The following is a 20,138-nucleotide window of genomic DNA, read 5'->3' as shown; positions in this document are numbered from 1 at the left end:
GGAAAATTTAAGTTAGCCAAATCCAACCTTGCAATGGGATATCATATACCAGAGGGCTGACCAGTTCAAAGTTGGAACAGTATACAGAGGTGGTGAAGGATTAACCATCAGATGGAGTTTTGACAGGGAAACTGGGCATCATTCTAAAATATATGATCTGATCCAGCTTCTAAGACAAATCCTCCAGCCAGCACATGAAGATAGGATAGGATCCAGGCCTGTTATCCATTACTTTCTTTCTTGATTCCAAGAAGATTCTCCTCCCCATGCTCAGAACACCTATAGACTTGCCTTAGGATAGTTAAGCCTATGCTTCAATGCTTTAATTGCTCTCCTATTGGGATCAGCAAGTAATGGTTTCCTAGATTTGCATTTTATTCAAGTTTATCTTAACAGACCGCCCATAGCTGAAGGGAAGACACTTAGCAGGGCAGTTCACAATTCTATGAACAGAATAGTGATAGAATAAGTCCTTTCTTAAGCCTGGCACAAGTGTCTTGCTTACATGCTCAGGATTCTACACTCTATGTCAGAGAGTATCTGCCCTAACTTAGATTGCCAAGACTTTAATGTTCCAATGTTTTTCTACAGCATCATGAGGTAAGAACAACCCTCAGAAACCACCAGGGTATAGGGTGCCTAATACATTTCCTTCTCTTGGAAAAACCTGGATATAGGGTACCTTGGCCTTTCCTGTCAGGAAAGGGCTCTCAGGCCCTGATCCTGGGACTACCCCGGCACCTGATGGAAAAACAGCACAGTGGACTGCAAGCAATCAAGGAAACTACTCGACTGTAGGAGGAAACTTCCTGGTACAGGTTATGGAAAGCCCAGCCAGAGGAGAGGTGCTGCTAGATCAGTTGCTCACTAGTGTGGAAGAACTTACAGAAAGGTCCAGACTGGAGGTAGCCTGAGCTACAGCAATCATTGTCTGGCAGAATTCTCAATCTTGAGGGGTACAGGATGCGTGAAAAGTAGAATCAGGGTCCTTAACCTCAGAAAGGCAAATTTTCAGCTGTTTAGGGCGCTAGTGCATGTGATCCCTTAGGAAAATGCCCTCCAAGATAAAGGAGCGAATGAGAGCTGGGAGATATTTAAAGACATTTTTCTTTGGGTGCAAGAGCTCTCAATACTGATGTGCAAGAAATTTAGCAGGGGAAGATGGGGCCAGCTTGGCTAAGTCAAGACCTCTTAGCCAAACTAAAACACAAAAGCAGCATGCATAGGCAGTGGGGACAGGGATATACATCCAGAAGACATTATAGGGAAATGGCCCGAGAGTGCAGAGAGGTGATCAGGAAAGCCAAGCCACAGCTGGAGCTGAACTTGGCTAGGGACACAACAAATAACAAGAAGGGTTTCTTCAGGTACATAGGACAACAAAGGAACCTGCTTAGTAAGGTTCTGTGGGATATAGCCCTAGAGGGCAGGGGGGCCCAAAACTGTTTGTTGGTATTCAAGGATCACCTGCTACAATCTCAGGAGTGTTGCATCCCAACTAGGAGGAAGTGCAGCAGGAGGGCCAGGAGACCTCCTTGGATGGATAAGGAGCTCCTTGGATGGATAAAGAGGCTTATAAAAGGTGGAAGCAAGGACAAGCAGCCTGGGAAGAACACAGGGATGTTGTCCGGGAAGCTAGGGACCAGGTTAGGAAAGCAAAGCCCCAGTTAGAATTAAACTTGGCTAGGGATGTGAAAGATAACAGGAAGGGATTCTATAGGTATGTTGCAAATAGAAAACAGACTAGGGACAATGTAGGCCCTCTCTGGAAGCTCTCAGGAGAACTGGCTACACAGGATTTGGAGAAGGCTGAGGTTCTGAATGACTTCTTTGCCTCGGTCTTCACTGGCAAAGGCTCTGACTGCACCACCCAAGTCTTGGAAGGCAGACGCAGGGACTGTGAGAATGAAGACCCTAGGCCCACTGTAGGAGAGCATCTGGTTGGAGAACATCTTAAGAACCTGAATGTGCACAAGTCCATGGGACCTGATGAAATCCATCCACAGGTCACTTGGAGTATTGTGTGCAGTTCTGGCATCCTCAGCATAAAAAGGACATGGAACTGTTGGAACAAGTCCAGAGGAGGCCACGAGGATGATCAGGGGACTGGAGCACCTCCCGTATGAAGACAGGCTGAGGAAGTTGGGGCTGTTCAGCCTGGAGAAGAGAAGCTGCGTGGAGACCTCACAGCAGCCTTCCAGTATCTGAAGGGGGCCTATAGGGATGCTGGGGAGGGACTCTTCATTAGGGCCTGTAGTGACAGGACAAGGGGTAATGGATTAAAACTTAAACAGGGGAAGTTTAGATTGGATATAAGAAGCTCTTTCCTGTTAGGATGGTGAGGCACTGGAATGGGTTGCCCAGGGAGGTTGTGAATGCTCCATCCCTGGCAGTGTTCAAGGCTGGGTTGGACAGAGCCTTGGGTAAAATGGTTTAGTGTGAGGTGTCCCTGCCCATGGCAGGGGGCTGGAACTAGATGATCTTAAGGTCCTTTTCAACCCTAACTATTCTATGATTCTGTAAGATGAAAGAAACTATACCCAACAATGAACAAAACAAGATGTGGCTAAACATGGCAGACATGGAGAATGCCGAAGTACGCAACGTTTTTGCTTAGTCTTCACAAGTCCATGGGACCTGATGAGACACATTTGAGAGTCCTGAGAGAAATGGCAGATCATATTTGAGAAGTCATGGCAGAACAGTGAGGTTTCCACTGACTGGAAAAGGAGAAACATAACCCTCATTTTTAAAAAGGGAAGACCCAGCGAATACAGGCTGGTCAGTCTCACCTTGGTGCCCAACAAGATTATGGAGCAGATCCTCCTGGAAACTAGGCTAAAACACATGGGAAAACAGAGATGTTATTACTGACAGGAGCATTGTTTCATGAAGGGCAAATCATGCCTGACAAACTTGGCAGCCTTCTATAGTGGGGTTCCAGCGCTGGTGGCTAAGGGAAGAGCAATTGATATAATCTACCTGAACTTGTGCAAAGCCTTTGAGACTGTCCACACGAAACCTTGCTCTAAGCTGGAGATACATGGATTTGACGGGTAGACCACTCAGTGAATAAGGAACTGGCTGGATGATTGTGCTCCATGTTGGGGTCAACTAGTCAATGCCTGGGTGGAGACCAGTAATGAGTGGAGTCCCTCAGGGGCCAGTATTATTTAACATCTTCAACAGGGACATGGACAGTGGGATTGATGAATCTTCAGCAAGTTTGTTGATGACACTGTGTGGTGAAGTCAACACACTGGAGGGAAGGGATGGCATCCAGAGGGACCTGGACAGGCTCAAGAGGTGGGTTACAAGAAATCTGGAGAGGGACTTTTGACAAGGGGATGTAGGGACAGGACATGGGGGAATGGCTTTAACCTGGCAGAGGGGACATTCAGATTAGATACAGGAAAGAAGTTCTTCCCTGCAAAGGTGCTGAGGTGCTAGCACAGGTTGCCCAGAGAAGCTGTGACTGCCCCATCCCTGGCAGTGCTCAAAGCCAGGTTGGACAGGGTTTGGAGCAAGCTGCTCTAGTGGAAGGTGTCCCTGCCCATGGCAGGGGGTTGGAACTGGATGAGCTTTAAGGCCCCTTCCAACTTAAACCAGTCTGTGATTCCTTACTTGTGCCTCTCAAATTCATATTTAGCAGAGAAATATTTTGCTAGAAAACTATGTATTTGGCCAAGTGGAAATTTTTCAAGCTTAGAAAGGATGTATAGGAAAATAAGTGGTGTGTAATATGGAGCTGATATCAATTATCATTAAATCTTTGGAGTGAATAGTGGATTGGGAATTCTCTACTAATTGTTTCTTCCACTATGTGCTTCTTAGACAGAGGGGACCCAGGCTTTTTGCACAAAAAGAGGTAGAGGAAAAAATGGCATATTTCCAAACATACTCTCTCAGTCCCTGTAGAATAACTTTTCTCCTCTGTAAGTGAATTTGTTTTGTTACCAGTCATTTTCATTATTCTAATCTCTAATTCAAATTCCTGGTTCTGCATTCATCACCATCACTCATCAGTTATAGTGTGCAGCAATTAATCCTCCTTTCAGCTGTTTGTACAGGATCAGATTCTGGCTGAGAGACTGAAAGGTAACAAAAGCACACTCCTTGACCATGCCAATCTTATTTGATATTCACCTTGCTATCTTGTCTTCAATACCCTTCCTGGTGCTCAATGTTACCGAGGAGCTAGCTCCTTAAGGAGCTGTACTTCATTCTTTAGTGCTCATGGACAGCTGAGGATGAATAGATTCAATAGACTTGAAGTGTGACAGAACTGCTGAGGCATGAGACCTCCCTCAGAGCAAGCAATGCCCACGAAGCAAGAAGGTGAGCAGAAAGCTGCACAACCTTACTATTAAAGCCATTTAACTCATTTTCTTCTCTCCCTCGGAAGCACGCTGAGCATGTCCCATTTAGGAATATCCTTATTGCAATGACCAACCCTCAGTCTCAATCAGTGGAGGGCAGTAAATAAAATACTGTCCATGGTCATTGGCAGTGCGTTTGAGAAATGGGAAAATACAGGACGCCCATAAGCACACCCAGTCTCCTGCAATTACCTGTCACTGCATTGTAGGAGAGACCTGCCCCATGATCTCAGTGTTAAATTACCACACTTCAGCACCAGGACATCTATTAAGTACCAGCTCAAGCCTTGAAAGCGCTGGTCCAGATTTTACACCAATTTAGTTCAGTCACAGAGTCATAACAACTTATTTTATATGCAGTCACACCAGTATAAGGACCTTGTACGAGCATTCCTCATGCTGATTTTACACAAGAAAGCTAGAGCAGTACAGGTGTCTTTACATGGTATATTTCCGTCCACATGAGACCTCACTACAGACTGAGCGCTGTGAAGATATCTTTGCCAGATACTTCAGATTGCCAGAGCTTCGGGTGTGAGTCCATATTCCTCATGCATCCTTGTAACTGGCAAGTTAGATTCACTAAGTGCAAAGAAACAGTAGGATATAAAATACATTGGCCATACATATACTATTTTTCCCTACTCAAGTTGTGCTAACAGATGGAGATACACATCAAAAGCCATCTCTGAAGGCTGTCAGAGGCACACGTGCTACTGGAACATGAACTGAGGTGGTTGCTAAGACTTGAACTTGTATTTGTAGGGCTCCCATCAGCAAGGCAGAACACAAGCCCAACACCCACAACAGCCTCTTTGAACCCTGCACTGCAGGCTGTCAGTCTAGCCAGAAACCTAGCAATCTCATTTATGCAAAAACAAAAGCAGAAAGACAGCTCCTCCTGATGGGAATAAAAATTAATTCCACCCAAGTAGCATAAATACTGAATTGCAAATTAAAATGACAATATTTCCTTGTTCAGAAGAGGCTGCCTCATGCCAAAGAAACGCCATTAGCATCAGAGACCCCATCCAAATAAATCACTGGTAAAAACTCGAGAAATGTGATAGAAAAGCGAGGCACAGCCTAGGGCCCTCATTGTACAGAACTTGCCACACTAGAGTGAAATGGACCTACAGTAAACAAGGGGCCTTTTGTTTCAAAAGGTATTATTTGGGCTGTAGAACAAAGGTGTTACTCGTATCTTGGCAGCTCTCCCAAATGCATGCTGCACAAAAGACTGGTGATGTAATTATGGACACTGCAGAACCAAAGATCTAAAGGATTGTCAGGCCATTTTAGGCTTCCTGGCAAACTGACAGGAACATTTCCAGTGCTCAGATGGAGTGAACTTGAAGAGAAAATTGTCATTTTAAGAGGAAAATGAAATGTCACAATATTGCAAGCAGAATGCAATCCTTACTAGAATAAATGACGACAATCTATCTGGTTTCATTGTCAGAGAACAAAGAAATACATAAAATGACTATCTGGGACCATGACTCTGTAGCCAACTAACTTATTTCCAAAAGTACTGAGCAGCAACTGCTTAAATACTGTGAGAATCTTTTATGTACTGAGAGATTCCAGCAACTCGCAGTTAAGAATCATAGAATCACAGAATAGCTAGGGTTGGAAAGGACCTTAAGATCACCCACTTCCAGCCCCCCTGCCATGGGCAGGGACACCTCACACTAAACCATCTCACCCAAGGCTCTGTCCAACCTGGACTTGAACACTGCCAGGGATGGAGCATTCACAACTTCCCTGGGCAACCCGTTCCAGTGCCTCACCACCCTCACAGGAAAGAATTTCCTTCTTATATCTAATCTAAACTTCCCCTGTTTAAGTTTTAACCCATTACCCCTTGTCCTATCACTACAGTCCCTAATGAAGAGTCCCTCCCCAGCATCCCTGTAGGCCCCGTTCAGACACTGGAAGGCTGCTATGAGGTCTCCACGCAGCTTCTCTTCTCCAGGCTGAACAGCCCCAACTTTCTCAGCCTGTCTTCATACAGGAGGTGCTCCAGTCCCCTGATCATCCTTGTGGCCTCCTCTGGACTTGTTCCAACAGTTCCATGTCCTTTTTATGTTGAGGACACCAGAACTGCACACAACACTCCAAGTGAGGTCTCACCAGAGCAGAGTGGGCACAGAGAGAAAGGGCAGGATCACCTCCTTCAACCTGCTGGTTACGCTCTGAATCAGATGGTTTGTCCTTCCAACAGCAAACTGGCCCTTCATGAATACATCTAACCTCTTTTGAATCCATGTGTACCTCTGTTCTCCAGATCACAAAGGAAGGATGAAAAGTTCCACAATTTCATTGTGTATCATATTCTGTTTCATATTTGTCTTTGTCCTGTTACTCAATAATTTCATAATGTCTCCCTCATTCTGGTATTATGGGCAATAATTAACATTTAACTTCTTTTCACTTTCCCTGTGCCCCAGATCCATACAACATTTTTCCCAGTCTGTTTATGCTCAGAATACAGCAATCAGTTTGTCTGTAAGCAGTAAGAGATACTGAAAAGGAGGAAATGCAAGGTTGTTGATATGGACTCCCATGTTCTTAAAAAATAGTAATAAACTGAGCAGGTAGCTATAATGCTAAGCAACAGCTAAACAATACAAAAGGTAAGAAAACATCAGTTTGTTAGAATTTTTTTCAATTTCCTGAACTTGAGAACAACAATAATGTTGGATAGATTAATATGGAGTAACACAGGGACCCACAAGCTTTATGCTCACTGCTACTGAAAATTATTCCATGTCCAATCCCAGACATTACAGGCATGAAACTGCCTTTCACATTATCCAGACCAATGTGTCCTAATGGAGAGCTTATTCTCTGAGACATCCCTGAAAGGTGTCTCCTAACAAGAAAGCAATGAGTTTACACTTAGAGAAGCCTCTCACTATCAGCTTCTGGCAAAGTACAACATGTCTGATCTTTCAGCAATTAGAAGGGCAGGAATAGAGAAATCAGATCCCAAGAGGTAAAATAAAAGAGATTAAGTGGTGATTCTAGAGGGAAGTCCTTGACCAAAGGGAAAGTCAGCACTGCCATAAGCCAAAAGCCCTGGCTAGTGCTGCCTTTGGCTATGCATTCAGAATGTCATGGAATACAATGGCCTAATCCTTATTTTCAGTTAAATCTCAATTTACTGCTTTGAAATTAGATGAGTCCTTGCTGTGAGATGCAATCAATGCCCCAGAGTATTATACTATTTGATCTCACTGCACCTCTTTAATATTTTAAATCTCTCAATGATTCTATTCCATTTGTTACTTACAAGAGCCATATCCCACTGCAAATAGGTCCTTGTACTTTGGATTCCTGTAATGAGAAAACATACATAAGTTGCATTTCTTAATTAACCATATAGTTCCATAGAAATGCACAGTGTTTCACACATAAATATAAGAGTCCATTCTCACAGGATTGCATACAGTCTGAGGGCTTGAACTTTTGAACATTTGAACATGCGCACTAGGAAAGTTGGTGTATTCTTCCAGATTCAGGATGCATAAAAATGTAGAACATCAGAAGACCGCAACATAGATAAAAAGAATAAAAAAGGCACAGACAGACATGATGTCAATCTCCAGCATTGCTTGGCTTATCTATTTCATAATCATAAAAAGTTTACTGTTAAAAATTAGGTCTTTAAGGAAACGAAAAAAGTAGGAATGTGTCGGTTTCCATTTTCAGAGGCAAGGAGCTTCTAAACCACAACAGAATAATACCCAATAAACTTATCTTCCTACTTGTAATTAAATAATGAGGGATACTTCAAGAGACAGCTATCAATTCATGACTTCATGACCATTCCCAAAGTGAAATTCCCTTTGGTGAACAGTATACTTGCTGAGGCATGCTGGCCCTGAGCAACTAGCCATCTACTATGCCTTCTAAAATCCCTGTATTTGAAAAACATATACCTTCTTTACAACTTCTGCTTTATGTGGACACTTACAGAAGGGTTTACACGGGACAAAGGTCAGTACTGCTGCTGTTCCTGAGCTCACACAGCACACCTAGTGGCTAACAATTCTATGAAATGAATGGATGTGAAAACTATCTGAGTGTTGTCTCTGATTTGTTATTATGAATTGATAAAATAAATCCACCTCTCTTTTAACTTCTTTTCACTTGGGCTAGTATCTAGGTATTCTCATGCTCTTGTTTTATCCACTAAATGCACTGTTACTGCTAACAATGTGAGAACAAAAACAAAATTAGGAGCCTGACCAGCAGGTCAAAGGAGGTGATTCTGCCCCTTTACTCTGCTCTTGTGAGACCTCACCTGGAGTATTGTGTATAGTCCTGGTGTCCTCAACATAAAAAGGACATGGAACTGTTGGAACAAGTCCAGAGAAGGGCCACGAGGATGATCAGGGGACTGGAGCACCTCCTGTATGAAGACAGGCTGAGGGAGTTGGGGCTGTTCAGCCTGGAGAAGAGAAGCTGCATGGAGACCTCATAGCAGCCTTTCAGTATCTGAAGGGAGCCTATAGGGGTGCTGGGGAGGGACTCTTCATCAGAGACTGTAGTGACAGGACAAGGGGTAATGGGTTAAAACTTGAACAGGGGAAGTTTAGATTGGATATAAGGAGGAAATTCTTTCCTGTGAGGGTGGTGAGGCACCGGAATAGGCTGCCCAGGGAGGTTATGAATGTTCCATCCCTGGCAGTGCTCAAGACCCGGTTGGACGAGGCCTTGGGTGATATGATTTAGCATGAGGTGTCCCTGCCCATGGCAGGGGGGTTGGAAGTGGGTGATCTTAAGGTCCTTTCCAACCCTAACTATTCTGTGATTCCATAAAATTAGAAAATCTTATTACATAAGGAAATTTGGAGTAATTCTTCCCATTTCAGGGCCATCTTTCTGTTATCACCTCCTGGAGACAAGAATAGCAGCAGCACAAACTACTGTTAAAGATCCCTTATCTCCCAATTTTACATCTTATTTCCCTATTGTTTTGCAATTCTCACAATTGCATTCTTGTGAGAATATCCTTGGTATTCTATTAAAGTATAATTACTGCAGTGGTTTGAAATGACAGAATCCTGCTCTGTTTCTCCATAGACCCTCTTTAGCAAGACATGGGTTCACACTGCCTCACAGACAAGTGAGGGTAGGCCTAGCTGCAAAGGAGCACAGGACAGGAGCTGACTATGTGTCATGTTCAGTGCATGAACCAGGCCAGTTCTGGGGAGCATCAAGCATGGTAAACAGTAAAAGGACCCATTCGTGTTTGTGACAAGTGTTTTTTTCATGGTAATAATCATGACTATAACTGATTTGAAAGTATCAGAGATCCTGTTTTGACTAACCAGGAATAAATATGCAAGAGTGGACCGCCTGGCAAATACCTACTAAACTGAATTGCGTGAGATGCCAGTACACAAATACCTCTGTTGTCTGGTCAGTGACTGAATATGTACTATGCATAAAAGGTCTTATCGGGTATCAGTGCCTCAGCATCATACAGTCTATGGTGCTGCCTGTCTGGCATATGCAGTATTTGCATTTCCCTTTCTGCTGCTTTAATTCTTCTGCGCTGACACCTGTCAAAAACATAGCAGCTATCCCTTCTCCTCTCCTGGCCTTTCCAGGGTTGATTCCTACAGCACATTGTCCAAAGACAAGATTATTTATCCCAGTTTTCCCAAGAAGGAACTCTTCTTTGCTCTGCTAACTGAACTCACTTTGCCCTAGCGCTTCACAGAGCCTATCGTGCCTTCACTTTTGTTGAATGCCACAAGCCTGGCACATTCAAGCCTTACACAAGAGGATTTGCATCCAGAAGCACCAGGCATGTCCAGGTGCTGCCAAAGAAGCTTGTCTCTAATTCTTCAAGACAGTGTTACAAGAGAAACCAGCCCAGACTTCTAAAGGGCCATCACATGCAATTCCTCTTCCGTGCGAACCAAGAGTAGGTTTGTAATAAAGAGACTTACCAGGAGATGGCAGTAACTGCAAATCGCTTGGCTTTGTCATACTGGAACTTCCACAGTGGGAGTAGGGTTCCTTTCTGATCTCTGTATTCATCCGACTCATCCTCAAAATATTTAAAATCTAAAACAAACAAACAAACAAACAAACAAAAATGAGAAGGCCACCGTGTATAAATTGGAAATAAATCAGCACGGTGCAGTGCCAGGGAAGTTTTAAAGAACATTCTTATCCTCACAGCCTAGCTAGCCAGCTCAGAGCAGGGCTGATGTGGAATGTTCTCTGCATGCCCACAGCCTGCTGTACTGTTTGCCTTGTGTGAATCACAAGGTTTTTAGCCCTGCTCATTTTAGCCCTGTCTATTCTATTCTACTCTGTTCTGTTCTTCCTACAGCTGTGTCCACTCATCTGCAGGCTTTCTCCCAGCAGGACCATACCTTGTATAATGTCATCCAGTGTGTTCTGATTCACCATCCGCTCCATTATCTTAGCAACCTTTGAGACCTTGGCTATTTCATTACTCTGTTGAAAAGAAAAACAAGGAAGAGAAAATGTATTTTCTGTCTGCTTACAAGTCCTTCAGATCTCCTGTGACCGAAAAACTTGAGTCTTTTGATCTTGAATACAGGATAATTTGAAGCTCCTCACACCTGCACCTAATGATAAAAGCACTTGAATTAAGGCAATTACTTTATTATGTTTAGCAAGATGCCATCCACAGATGAGCTACTCTTCAATGTTAGTGATTTAGCTCAACTAGAAGGTACTTATCTGTGAAGGCAGTTAGAGTCTTGTCTTCCTTAACTCGTTCAAGTTACCTCAGGATGGGATGAGATAAAAACACACATGTGATCCCACCCTCATTTCACCTGATAATAGTTCATTAGCTTCAGTAATGAAATCACAGATACTTGATCATGCATGAGCATCCTCTCATCTCTAGCTGGAGAGCTTTTAGGTCTCATGTATTAGGTAAAGATCACAGGATTTTTGAGTCCTTCTGTCAATCCCTGAGTAATTCCAACTTGATGAGTTCACAGATCCATAAGCTCATACAATACAAAACCAATATGAAAAGGGCGAATTACTTTCTAGCCCCTTGGAAACTATTTCTATATTGTGGAAAATCCAATCTTCCTGGCCAGGGAACTCAAGTGGGCAAGCCTGCATATGTGAAGGTATGCAGATACACCTGCATGTATGCAAGTATTGGAAACCTCTTGGGGAGTGGCATCTTGCAAGGCCAGCAGTCCCTTAATAACTCTATCAGTAATATCATGTAAGACTAAGATTGCCTAGGAAACTATGCCAGAAATAGCAAACTTAAGTATGGACATAGCAAAAATGTGACCGATAGGGAAAAAGTAATTAAAACCAGGTTGTTGATGTGGAAGAAGAAAAGGGTGGAGAGAGGGAACAATCCAGGTGGATGAGGGGGAAAAAAGCAGAGAAAAACAGAAAAAAGAGAACGTAACAGGGGGTCTCTGACTGCCAGCAGGTATCGGGTTGGTATGCTTGCCTGACAGAGCCCTGATCACCACAGTCTTTCAACCATCTTACTAAGTGCTACTCCTGTTTTCATGTGAATGTGCTCTCCATCCTCTGTGTTGTCCAGCCACCAGGAAAATCCACACTGGTGTAACCAGCAAGGACAAGAAGCCTGGCTGCCAAGTCTTCAGGCTGTGCTGAGCCATTAGGATGATGCCAGCAGAGCTCTGTGACATTGTGTGAGAATACCAAGGCATACGCAAAGTTCACTGCTCCAAGGACCTGCATCCCTACCTTCTCCTGCCCCAAAGCCCCATTAGTGTTTCAAAGCCTTTCATCTTCAAACCCTGCTAGGGACTGGTGACTGCCAGCACAGCATGATTTCCTCCACAGTGGCAACACTCAAAAGAAACTTGTCATCCTTGACACAGCTCAGAAGGTGCCCTGAACATGAAAAGAAATAGTGAAATGAGTTGCCAAAACTAGACCACACAGACAGAGTCATAACCAAGAACATGACTTCATATTACGTGTGTCCCAGACCTCTGCTTCTTTCCTGGGCTCTGTACAGACTTGAGGGTGGCTGACACCATTGCTTCAAGAGCATGAAACTTACAGGACTACACAAAGATGACAGGGCAAAGGAGAAAAGAATAGCAATTCTATAATTTGCAATATTTTTAATAAATCCATAGTTTGCCTAAACCTTCAGTAATGTGTGCAGTTTTATTCTCCCATCTCAGAAAGGATAAAGTAGAACTTGAAGCCAAGTTTGGAGAAGGACAACAAGGCATGTTCAAGTCTGGAATGGTTTCTGTACCAGGAAAAACTGAGTAGGCTGGGACTTCCCAGTCTAGAGAAGAGATGCTTTGGGAAGATATGAGACATGTCTATGAAATCCTGAATGGCCCTGAGAGGATGAGCAGGAACTGATTGTTCACTGTCTTTTCTGGTACAAAAAAAGTAGGGTTGTCAAGTGAAGCTAGTGGAAACCAAGTTCAGAATAAAGAAAAGCAGGTGACTCTTACAGAAGGATGACACAACTGTGAAAGTCCTTGTCAAAGGGTGTTGTAGATGCACGAACTTTACACAGTTTCAAGGAAGACTGAACAAGTGTTTCCATCTATGTGTTAATTTTACACAGTTTCAAGGAAGACTGAACAAGTGTTTCCATCTATGTGTTAAAGCACATAAAGCTTAGCAAATAGGTGGAAACAGTTGAAGGCTAGAAGACTATTTGGAACTGGGATATACTCTTGCTGTGTTCTTACAGTTTACACATTCACTTATGGTTAGAGCCTTGATCTGAACCAGTGTGGCCACTATAATGTTCTTCAGGTTTTCCCTCGATCTGTGGGCAAAATTCTTGAGAACAGCACAGAGCATTTACTGCCAAATTCAGAATTTAACAAAGCATAGGAAAATAAATGGTGGTTTTGGTTTGTTTTTTTTTTCCACATTTTAACACAGCATGATATTCCTTAGACATCAGGAATTCAAAAATATTGAGAAATCAAAGACAGAGAGAATGAGGATGCTTGAGGCATCTCATGTAATAATCAATATTCTCAGTTGCTGGGATTTCTCTCTTTTGACTTCAAGTTGCCGTTATTGCTTCAGCCGCAGTAAGACCTGTCTTTCTCTAAAACACTTCCTCAAGAAAAGGCAATTAACCTTTGTCAACACTTGCCCAGCAGTATTGGGATCATGACTATAAAAATGTCATTGTCTGCCACCACCGTATTGCTCTGAGTAAGCTTAATTGACATGGGTTAAAAACTGAAAAGGTTACATTTTCGTTTAAAAAACAGAAACGAATTAAACCTTTTTCTCTCCAGTATTGTAGAAGTCAGAGATACAAGGCATAAAGAATAGATCCTCCAAGCCTTGCTGATCCATCAGTTGTGGTAGTTTCCATTCACCTATTATGCAGGAAAAAAATTCTCTTCAGTTTTAATATGCATCTGCTACTGGAAAAAGCTGGAGATAAATGGCAGTGCTGTACCCTGCAGACATGAGCAGGATCATGGCTCTTGTTCTCTTACACTGTTAAAGGCTAGAAGAACAGGAAACTTGCACTGCAAGCATTCTGAATTTCATCCTAAGACATCATTCTGGGCTGAAGATCAGAGGATAAGGCTTACTTATGCATACACAAAGCTGAATGCTAGATCCTGCCTCATCTGTAATAACACCAAGCTGTGTGGTGCAGTTGACACACTGGAGGAAAGGGATGCCATCCAGGAGGACATTGACAGGATCAAGAGGTGGGCCTGTGCAAACCTGATGAAGTTCAACAAGACCAAGTGCAAAGTCCTGTAACTGGGCTAGAGCAATCCCAAACCTTCAAATAGAAGCTGGTCAATGAATGGATTGAGAGTAGCCCTGAGGAGAAGGGTATGAGGGAAGTGATGGATGGAAAATGGAATATGAGCCAGCAGTGTGCACCTGCAGTCCAGAAAGCCAGTCATATCCTGATCTGCATCTAAAGAAGTGTGACCAGCGGGTCATTTGCTACTCCACTCCCATGAGACCCCATCTGCAGTCCTGTGCTCTGCTCTGGGGCTGCCAACATAAGGAAGTGGGCCTGTTGAAGCAAGTGCAGAGTAAGGCCAAGAAGATGCTGTGAGGGCTGGAGCAGCTCTGTTCTGGAGCCAGGCTGAGAGAGCTGAGCTGGTTCAGCCTGGAGAAGAGAAGGCTCCTGAAGGGGAGACCTTAGAGAACCCTGAAGGGATCTATGAGAAACCTGGGAGGGACTTTTTACATGGGCATGTACTATAAAGACAGTACAAGGGGGAATGGCTTTAACCTTCCAGAAAGGAGATTGAGATGAGCTCTCAGGCAGAAGTTCTTCCCTGTGAGGCTGCTGAGGCGCTGGCACAGGGTGCCCAGAGAAGCTGTGGCTGCCCCATCCCTGGCAGTGTTCAAGGCCAGGTTGGATGAGGCTTGAACCAACCTGGTCTAGTGGAAGGTGTCCCTGCCTGTGGGAGGGGGTTGGAACTGAATGAGCTTTGAGGTCCCTTTCAACCCAAACCAGTTTGGGATTGTATGATATTCAGAATCTATGATGGTTTTCCTTTTTGATGAGTGGAAAGTAGGCTTTAAACAGCATGCCCCCACACACACCTGTAAATACAGAAATAATGTATTATTCAATGGAATTTTTCCTGCAATGCAGGAAACTCTCAGATGAATCGAAAAAAGCTTAAAGTCAGCTTTCCTGCTAGGTAGCTTTGCTGACAGCAATACAGACATGAATAACTACATTTTTGGCATGACACTGGATCAGAGTAAGTTGTTTTCTTATTGGATCCTGTCCTATCTCAGGTTTGATTTATTCCGTGTGTTACCAAAATAGATTTTCAATGGAAGCTATAGGCCTAATTTATCTTATTTCTGAAAGATCTAGCTAGCCAAATGTAGTGAGAGCTCGTCAGCTAACGAATTTGTTTCATTTATTTCTGTGCATAAATTATTTTTAGAACAGCACTAATGTTAATTGAATCATATGTAAGATGTATAATGGGATAATATTTTGAAAATAAATGTCTTGGTCTTGCTCTACTATTCATTAACACTAATTGCTTCACATTTGCCTCTCAGCAGCTGGTCAGTTCCAGTGTGTAACTGCAGTAAACTAAAGCATGAAAAAACCCTTCTGCTGGTGTAAAACTGTATATCCAGAAGACAAACCCCATCCTAAAACCAGTGCAGTAACTGCTCATACCTCTAGCAATACATATAGAATCACAGAGTAAATTAGGTTGGAAAAGACCTTTAAGATCATCAAGTCCAACCATTCCCCAGCACTAAGCTTACCACTGAACCATGTCACTGAGGGATGGCCTCATCTACACGGTTTGTGAACACTTCCATGGATGGTGACTCCACCAGTGCCTTGGGCAGCCTGTTCCAATGCCTGAGCACCCTCCCTGTGAAAAGCTGTTCCTAATATCCAGCCTAAACCTCCACTGGCATAGCTTCAAGCCATGCCCTCTGTCCTATCACTTGTTACTTGAGAGAAGAAACCGACCCCCACCTCACTACAACCTCCTTTCTGGTAGTTGTAGAGAGCAATAAGGTCCTCCCTTTTATTGCTAATATATTTGTAAAAGCATGTTTTATTATCTTTTATGGCAGTGGCCAGATTTAGTTCCATCTGTGCCTATATACTGTGACTATTAGAACTCCTGCCTTGCAAGGAAAAAAGCACAGTACCCAGCCAACACCTCCATGCACTGCAAAAACCCACTGCCAATTCTAAGTAAGGATTACCAGGATGAATCCTGTCAGGTAGGTATTAATTTCCAGGTTGTACTTATCTGTTCATTTCCACCAGAAAATACTAGCAGATTGAAGACAAAGGGATCAGTAACAACTCATTCACCCCTAGGAATAACCAGGAACAGGTTAACAGTAATGTGAAGGTTAATTACATTTGAATTTCAGCTGTTATTTCAGAAAAAAACTGTGGCCAGTTTTATACTTATGGGGCCCGAATTATACTTATGACCCTGTGGGCTGGGCTGTCTCACAAGGCATACGCCCCTCAGAAAGGATAAGGCTACAGTGAGGTAGGCAAGTCAGACAAGTCCTCAGTCTGAACCAGGACTGCATATTTTCTCTGATAAATATAAATTTCATCTGGATTTCTGAAGAAACCATTCAACCTCTGCTTCAGGAGAGATTAGAGACTGTTCAGTGCAGTAAATTACAGCTGTAACATATTCCTAAATGGTTCACATCCATCTGTATTTCTGTCAACACTATTCTCTGCCTTAGTAATTCTTCTCCCTCTCAGTTACTTCAGATTCCCTCTCTGCAATTTGGATTACCAGAGAAATATGCAAAGGTTTTTTTAGTTTTCTGTATTGAAGCTTACCATTTCTTGTATTCTTTTCCATATCTATGCAGGCTTGTAATCTACCATCTTTGTAGAGATGTGATCAAAACCACATATCCCTGTACTACTCCAGATATCACCCCACATTACGCAAGAGAAGTATTTCTCTGCTATTCCTCACAATATATTCCAGCAATATACTTGTCTTTTCATAGCCATATCACAACTCACCAAGCAATACACTCACGTTTCTCCCTGTCTTTTCAAATTATAAACCCTCACCTTATCAAAGATTGCTCTGATACTCTAAAATGCAGTCCTCCTATCCACTTATCCCTCCCAATCTGTACTAATAACAACTTTTCTGGCTTATCTGATCTTTTCCTAAAGGCACTATAGGAATAGCCTTACAGAATTTCAGCCAGATTATTTTTACTATACTTCCCTTGTTTAAGGAAACCACAACTTCTTCTCATATTAATAAGAAAGAGGCGTTTTTTTTTGACACAACCTACCTTTGGCAAACGTGCTATTTTATTCCATTTCATATATACTCCCAAGTCTCTATTCTTTCCATCACTATTAACTCTATTTCCTTATATGCTGTTAAAGATCAGACTTATGGAACCATTTCTACCTCTCTGACGTATAATATATCCTTGTTATACTCCAATTACACAGCTCCACCCCTCTTCAGACAGATTCATTAAAAATCCTTACTATCAGAGTTGTGATTTCATGCCTTGTCATCTCAGGGTGAGAGGAGCTAGCCTGCATCAATTTAATTGCATTAAGCTCTTTGCATTTTGCTTCTACCTCAGATACTGTCATTTCTACACTCATATAACAACATGAGAAGGGTCAACCTGGATCAGACCAGGCATGTCTCAGGCCAGAATCCTCCCTGTAATCAGAACCATAAGCAGATGGCTCGGGAACAGTGAGAACAGGACAAGCAAATACAACACTTCTGCCTAGTTCTCTCCACTTCCAATTATTTTCAGCTCAGAAAATCTTGTATCATTGATATCCTCTTTGATATGATGTGCTCTACATGTTCTGTTTGTTGCCTTTATTGAAAACTGAGGAAAAGTTTCAAATGTTGCACCACTGCTTCTGGATGTAGCACATCCTCTCTCTGTTCTCTAGATCCATTTAACTGACTGTGATGGGTTGATATTTGAGGGACATGAGGTGCCCACCAAAGCTGCTCTGTCATTCCCCATGTCGGCTGAACAAGGGAGATAAAACATAACGAAAGCTTGTGGGTTGAGGTAAGGACAGGGAGAGATCACTCACCACTTACTCTCATGGGCAAAACAGACTTGACTTGGGAAATTAATTTATTGCCAATCAAATCAGAGGAGGGTAGTGAGAAATAAAAACTGAATCTCAAAAACACCTCTCCCAACCCCTCCTTTCTTCTCAGGCTTAACTTGACTCCCAAATTCTCTACCTCCTCCTGCCAAGTGGTGCAGGGGGAGAGGAATAGGGACTGTGGTCAGTGCATCACAGATTGTCTCTGTTGCTCCTTCCTCCTCACACTCTTCTCCTGCTCCAGCGTGTGATCTCTCCCATGGGAGACAGTCTTCCATGAACTTCTCCAATGTGGGCTCTTCCCACAGGCTGCAGTTCTTCACAGACTGCTTCAGCGTGGGTTCCTTCATGGGATGCATTCCTTCAGGAACAGAATACTCCAGTGTGGGTCCCCTTAGGGGTCACAAGTCCCGCAGCAAACCTGCTCCAGGGCTCCTCTCTCCATGGGGCCACAAGTCCTGCCAGGAGCCTGCTCCGGTGTGGTCCTCCCACAGGTTCACAACCTCCTTTGGGCATCCCCCTGCTCCAGCATGGAGCATGAAGAAGGTTTTTTACTATATGTTTTCATAGGTAGAATTTTTGCTTCATTTTATTATCAGCTTTTAGCGTACACCATTTAACTGTACCACTGACTTCAGGTTTAATTCTTCAAGGGACTCAGGTGAAAGATCTACTAGTTTTCCAAATGACTGTGAATTCCGGTGGCACAATTCACAAGAAGAAGCCTCTCAGAAGAATAGACAAAACATGTTCCTGGTCTGTTTATACTATAAGGCTTTTGTTGGCATACTGTTGCTGGGGTCGCTAAGCAATCCAAATCCTCTACAGCTGAATCAGCAATATAGTATGAAAGTGCTAAAGCCAGTTTCAGAAGCCAGTTTCTATTACATAGACATATCCTAGTTATGCTGATATATCTACACCTATTTCAGGGGCAAACTAAATATTTACTCCCCTGTTTCTGTATTACTGCTCTCAGTGCATTTTGCTCCAGTCATGACAGAAATTATTTCTCTTTGCCTTGGAATTGGTTTAACTTGGACTGGGGAGGAAAGAACAACCCACAATTCTGTATAGATCAAACTGTGTTAAAACTTAATGGAAACTTCCTGAAACCCCCCATCCCTCTAAGCACTCTGGAACATGAAGAAAATCTTTCAGTGTGGCCTCTGTAAAGAAAGAGGCTAAACACACACACACACACCGCTTTCACAACTAGCTCCCCTTTATTCACGCAAGCATGGTAGTTTACAGCATACAGATATGGGTCTGAGCCATGAAGCCAAATAGCAACTACATCATTCCCAGTGACTGTTTTCAGTCACTATAAATTCTATTCTATAAAACATCACTCCCCAGGCTGCTTCATCCCAACCTTGCACTCAAACACCCCCTGGCTTGCTCAAGACACAGGTGCGTTACCAGCAATTCTTCTTCCTTAATTATCCACATAGCGGGAACAGGACGGCTTGCAGTTCCCACATTTCAGCACCACCGTATTGTATTCTCAGTGCTTGGGATCACACTTTTAAGATGAGGACATTGTCACTTCAGCAGAATGGACTGTGGCATCCCTGCAAGGCACTCCTGACAGAGTATGCTGGATTAGGAGTCAGTATCACCCTCACAGCAAGATCACAAAAACAGCATCTGAGAGCTTGGCAGGAGTTATGATACCTGCTAATCTGAGAAGCCAGTCTAATGGAGGCCACTCCAGATCAGCAGTCTTTGACATTCACATTGCTGCTTCATAGGGATCAGAGTGGCTGACCCCCTCTTGGGATGATCACATCACTGTGACTGAGGTATCACCATGCTGTGTAATTACTGCCTGTGGCATAGCAGTTCAGACACTGGAGAGAGACATTTCTGTCACTTTCCAACTGAATGAATAAGCCATGCACGAAATCCCCCTTCAAATTAGGTCAAGCCTCACAGAATTGTTATTTAAGTATGTAGGCTTTGATTTTAATTAACCATGATTAACTTTTATATAAAGCACATATTATATACCATTTATATGCATATAACTATAAAACATATAAATTATAAATCTATAAAATTATCATTAAAATAGCAGTGCTTTATTAACATTTTGAAAGAATCCTAAATTTCTTTACCTTTCAGATTGGAAGATTGTACCTAAA

At 43.0% G+C, this 20,138-nt stretch overlaps 1 protein-coding gene across 4 annotated transcripts in view; it reads right to left on the bottom strand.

Moving 5' to 3' along the window:
• Window positions 1–20,138, bottom strand: part of DNAI1 (dynein axonemal intermediate chain 1) — a 153,879-nt gene that overhangs the window by 109,060 nt on the left and 24,681 nt on the right. For all 4 annotated transcript variants that reach the window (XM_061477139.1, XM_061477141.1, XM_061477142.1 and 1 more), the window contains 3 exons: window positions 10,781–10,865; window positions 10,349–10,466; window positions 7,678–7,721 (listed from right to left, as the gene is read on the bottom strand). In XM_061477139.1, the coding sequence (XP_061333123.1) occupies window positions 7,678–7,721; window positions 10,349–10,466; window positions 10,781–10,865 (247 nt within the window). The remainder of the gene's footprint in view (window positions 1–7,677; window positions 7,722–10,348; window positions 10,467–10,780; window positions 10,866–20,138) is intronic.

Source organism: Pezoporus flaviventris, unplaced genomic scaffold, assembly GCF_033815535.1.
Source record: "Pezoporus flaviventris isolate CSIRO_AGI_PZ_B2104156 unplaced genomic scaffold, CSIRO_AGI_Pfla_v1 ptg000100l, whole genome shotgun sequence".
In the NCBI taxonomy this organism is placed as follows: domain Eukaryota; kingdom Metazoa; phylum Chordata; class Aves; order Psittaciformes; family Psittacidae; genus Pezoporus; species Pezoporus flaviventris.
Note: the sequence above shows the minus strand (reverse complement) of the source record. Positions and strands in the feature narration are given on the sequence as shown.